Raw genomic sequence first — 5315 nt, 5'->3', positions numbered from 1 at the left:
CTGCTGAAGACACCTCCACAGGCAAGTAGCAACTAGCAAGCAGGGAGTTTCAAAGCCTTTCTTCCATTCATTCCCTAATCTTGCGCTCTACACTGCGGCTTGAAGCTTTGGGGAATGAGTAGTTTAATTCTTCAGCATTACGTAACACGTCTATATTTAAGGCTGAGCATTAAAAAAAAATCAACTATAGATAGTGTCAACCCCTGACATCTCCTGTTCGGAATTATTGTACCATCTGCAAACGTGTGGAGTTGCGTTGTTGCCCGGGTACCGCGTCCCCAGGCGCGCCCTGCGGCGGGTGCTCAGCTCTGGCGCTGAGCGCAGACCGTGCACAGCGCCGGCGTAAAACCCCTCGCCGCAAATGGTGGAGATCCCAGCTGTCAGCAGAGGCAGTCCAATTAGGGCTTGTGTTCTCCTCAGGTGGGCCACGGCTAAAGGCAGTTACATGCATCTGAGTATTCTTGATCTTATAACAACAAATTATTGGTAAACAGGCGCCACGGGTGGATGTTTGCAGTCAGGTAGCGAGTAACGGTATACGGGGTGGTAAGGTGAAGCCACCTCACGGCACCCTGTTTTTCTCAGTTCATCCAACGTGAAGAAGTGGGAGACGGAGCTGCAGACGCTGCGGGAGAGCAACGCCCGGCTGAGCACGGCGCTGCAGGAGTCTGCGGCCAGCGTCGAGCACTGGAAGAAGCAGTTCTCCGCCTGCAAGGAGGAGAACGACCAGCTCAGGAGCAAGGTAGCAGAGCATGGCCGCCGGAGAGCCGTCTCTTCCCGTTGCTCCTGCCATTGCTCTTTCTCTTGGAGCTCCGCTGCTTTGTCTCTGTGTGTGCTAGCTGACGGGTTTTGTCTTGAAAAGGAGGCGGATGGGGGGGTACGGCAGGGGGGGTGGGGGGTTACGCCAGCTGGTTCCCGCTGCACGAGCGCGCGGTGAAGGTCAAAGGGCCGGCCGCCAGCGGGAGGACCGGTGCCGCCGCATCGCGTGGAGCTCTCTGCCGCTTCACTGGGGAGACTTGGTCTCAGCAGGGGTTGCTGGCCGGGGTGATAAAACAGAAAGGTTTTGAAAGTGGGATTACTATTGCGTATCCCTTTCGAAGCTCCCGTGAATACTGCCAGATGACGAATGAGCAGAAGGCACGTTGTGGCCTGGTTACCCACAGGAAACCAAGCTGGAAACCACTCGGTGTTGGAAGCAAATCCCGGCGGCGGGCGGGGAACGAGGCTGTGAGTTATGTCCTCAGCACCGCAGGCGGTGAGCTGGGTCCTGCAGCACTAACGCCGGGCACACCTTGTCCAGAAACCTGCCGAGAGGCATTGTCAAAAGCCTCTTCCCCTCCGTTACTGGGCACAAGTGTGAGACTGACAGTGAGCAGCGGCTACAGCAGACGGCAATTCAGAAGTTTAAATTTTTAAAGCCTTGGTTTGGAGTAGTCATTGGTACTGTCCCTCTAATAATACTGTGCTCTCTGAAACAGCCCCACACGGGGTTGGCACCAACCTGGGCAGGGGTTTCCCTGAGCACTGCTTGCAGGCATAATTTCATTCCGTTCATCTTAAATGTCTTTGGAAAAGCTGGATCCTTCTCCTGCTTGCTTAGACGGATCACTGGGACGTTTGGAGTAGAGATCAGATTGTATCAGTCTGGTGGGGATTTTTTGTTTCATGTTTGCTTTCAAAGAGGGAGGGAATTTCTTATCTTTTTGTATGTCAGTAGGCAGCAAATAGTGTTTCAGCGTTGGAGGTGGCGTGGGTTGTCTGTCGGCACTGAAAATCCATGTGGAGCAACCTTTTCCCGAGGCAGATATTCTCTATCTATTCACAAATATTTTAGGTGTGATAATTCAGAGATCAAACCAGAGCTGTATTTACTGGTGTTACATTACAAAATTAATATTAGTTGTTATATGATTTGGGTTCCTATGTTCAGTCTCTTTTGGATAGGGAAGGAGTGAGAGACTGGAACAGTATGTTATAAGAAGATATAACTTGCAGTGTAGCTTTTTACTTTTCTATACTATTGCAGAGAAAATTTGTTCTCATTAACATTAACTGATGAAGCACACCACATCTCAGTAGCTGTAGTCTAGATATGAAGAGATTACCAAAACAGTGCCTTACTACAGCTGCAAAATCATCACACCGGTGACTAGCCAGACTGTGCAGCAACGCTGTCTGTATAATGTGCTGTCTTTTCCTATACAGAGAGGTTTTTTGAGCTTCCCCCCATGTAGGTTCCTTGCTCGGCGCTCACGCTGCAGCACTGCAGCACCCTGGGAAGTTCCTTCTCCTTCATTAATTGGGTCAGAATTTTTTGCATATTGCTCTACCTTCAAATGACAGGAGTTATAATCCCAAAGCAACACGAAGCTGAGAATTAAAATACATACTTTAATGAGCAGGCCTGTCAGCCTGTGGGAAGTGCATCTCCTGGGAGCCAAGTCCAGAGCTGGCAGGAGAAGGTATGGAGAGAGCAAAGCACGTCCCTGGGCGAGAGAACAAAGTGGCATACGTTGCTCTGAACTGATTCTCCCCCCAAAGTTTTGATGTTGTGTCCCTCGTACTCCAGCTAGAATAATAAGCAACCCCTGAGGAGGCAAAGCTGGGAGCACTGGAGAGATTTCTTCTCCTTGCTGCGTTAAGAAAACCCATCCCTTATAGTCTTGTGTTGGTTTCATGGCAGTGAAGTGCAGATTTTATCCACAGCTCCCCTCAGTGTTTTGTGCATTTTGTTTAGCAGCTCAGTGTTTTGTGCATTCCTGAGATGAGACACGGTGCAAGAGAGAAGAAACACAGTCCCAGGGCTTCCTAGTGGATGTGTAAATTGGCTCTTTTTAAGGAAAGAAGTGATAATTTGGTTGCAGTGAATCAAGTGCTGTGATCTAGGAAACACATCCACGACAACTTAAAATTGTCTGTGCTGCCCTCTGCTCAGTGGAGCAATGCCCGTTTACATCAGCTGTGTTCTGCCCCAGATTTTCAGAAATTTGAGAAATTTCACCTAATGTCTGACATTTCTTAAAGATTGAAGAACTGGAGGAACAGTGCAATGAAATAAACAAAGAGAAGGAAAGAAATGCGCAGCTGACTAGACGTCTCCAGGAGCTGGAAACGGAACTTCAGGACAAAGAGCTGGTAAGCGTCCTGAGCACGGAAATGGCATGCTTTAGAGTTTGGGTGGGTCCGTCTGCGTCTCACTTGGAGTGTGGATTTATGGACTGGCTCACCTACAACCAGAAGCAACCTGATGTCTCAGCGTGTTGCCTGTTTCTAGATTTTCCATGCACAGCTCCTTAGCAACAGTTTGATAGAATCCCTTGGTCTCAGTTTCGTGATGTGTTACGCGCTGTGACAGCACACTTTAATTTGGCAGTGGTTAACAAACATAATACTTTCATGTATACAGCACTTTACTCCGAATAGAAGAGCTGGAGTGGTGGAACTTGTTGCCCAAAGCCAGACAGATGCATGCTGAAAAGAGTTTCATTTGCCAGTCCCCATGCCCCGAATTCCTGTAGAATTCCAGCATTAAAAAGACATCATTTACAAAATAACTTGGTGTTTGTATAACAAGTCCTGTGTCTTTTTCCAGACGCCTTGTAGTCTTCAGCTTTGCCATTTTATGGTCTCCCTCTGATCTCAGGACTAATGCCAAGAGTGAGAAATTCAGATTCATTTAGAGTAACCCGGTTTGTCATTTTTGACATACAAGGTGTTCATTTTTCTAAGGAGAGTGATGTTGATGGCTTGGAGCCCCTGAACAGTGGGGAAAATAATAGGATCCTTGGTTTTTTCCTTCATTACAGTGACCAAATGTTCTGTGCTGGCTGAAGAGAAAAAGCTGTCAGCAGGTGCAGTAAAGTTTGCCATGTGCCATTACAGCATCTCTGCTGGTGCTCTTAAAAGCAGTGCTGTTAAGGGGTTTTAAGATGGCACAAGGAAATAGTTTAGGGAGGTGGATTTTGATGCACTGTTATAATATGTTTTTTAGCCCCATATTTCAAAGGAAAATGTCATGCTTTCTTCCCAAACTTTCTGTGGTAATAGCCTGTATAATAATCCTTGTTCTCTGCCAGCATTTTCCTCAAGATTCACATTTTTACAGTACCAAATGAACCAGAAAATTTATTGACTTGTGAATATTGCATGCCTATCTTCCATTTACACTGACAATATACTAACTTGTTTTCAAGCTGCATACATACATTAGCGGGTTCGTGATTAGGCCTAAACCACCCATAAGTAACCTTTTCATGGTCTGCAATTCAAACCAGCATGAAGCCTGCTCATGGACATTGCTGTGTAAGAGAGGCTGCTGATATCCTCCTCATGTAGGAACGGAGGATAGAGAAATGTAAAGAAATGGGCATCAGGACAGAGCTATCTAGTGAAATATTTATATATTTCTCTCTCTCTCTCTCTCTCTCATATGTGCCGTATGCCATGTACCATATATATAGGGTATATATATATACACACACTGTATTAGACTATATATAGCAAGTATACAGTATGGTAGTTATATATATAGTAGGTATATATAGTATAATATATTTATATTTTGAGATGTGAGCTCCCAGGCATTGTTTATGTATATACAGATATATATGCATGGGAGCTCATATCTCAAAACAAAGGGTAAGTTACCCTTTCTTTCTCCTGTATCAGCAGCTGCGACATTACCTGGATATAGTTACTCTTACATTAGTTAAAGTCTTCAGTGCAGGTCACGAAAAGTCTGTAGTATTTTGTCTCCTTATCTTAATGTAAACTAATGCTGAAAAACATAAGGAAAGAATAAAAGCAGTTAGAATTGACCTGGTTTTACATAATTTCTCAAAAAAAAAGAATTTATCGATGTAATGGTGCTTTTGGCAAACCTCAGAATAAAGCAACATGCTCTCCAGGATAGACTGGATTCTTGTGAAATTTGGGTGAGACTGGAAGTGCTGAGTGTTGATGTTCTTAGAACAAGGGAATCGGGGACTTGAGGAAAACCATTATTGTCTGGTTCTGTGGAAGAGCTTGACTTACGGGTTCTGTTGCACTCCTATCATGCTGTAAGTTCGCCCATTAGGGGAGAAATCATCTTTTGTAGCCAAGAAATCTGCCTTTCAGATAGGGCTGGTTTTGCTGTCCTGTGCCAGTACAGCTCAGAGAGGATATACCCCTGCTTACTCTTGAGACCATCACCTACCTGGGCAGCTTCTGGAGGAGGATCTTGCACTCTCTTCAAGTCACAGAGTTGCTCTTGGACCTGCAAATGTGCTTTTCAGATGCTTTGACTATCCTTCTGCAAAATCTACAGGCTTTCT

General features: G+C 45.7%; 1 protein-coding gene across 1 annotated transcript in view; it reads left to right on the top strand.

Annotated features, from left to right (window-relative positions):
* The window catches only part of HOMER2 (homer homolog 2 (Drosophila)), a gene marked incomplete at its 3' end in the record, with an annotated part of 35819 nt that overhangs the window by 29722 nt on the left and 782 nt on the right, over positions 1 to 5315 (top strand). Inside the window, exons 6-7 of the mRNA XM_010294494.1 lie at positions 586 to 742; positions 3025 to 3135. Of these exons, the coding sequence (XP_010292796.1) occupies positions 586 to 742; positions 3025 to 3135 (268 nt within the window). The remainder of the gene's footprint in view (positions 1 to 585; positions 743 to 3024; positions 3136 to 5315) is intronic.

The sequence above is a fragment of the Phaethon lepturus genome, unplaced genomic scaffold (assembly GCF_000687285.1).
Source record: "Phaethon lepturus isolate BGI_N335 unplaced genomic scaffold, ASM68728v1 scaffold47010, whole genome shotgun sequence".
Taxonomy (NCBI): domain Eukaryota; kingdom Metazoa; phylum Chordata; class Aves; order Phaethontiformes; family Phaethontidae; genus Phaethon; species Phaethon lepturus.
Note: the sequence above shows the minus strand (reverse complement) of the source record. Positions and strands in the feature narration are given on the sequence as shown.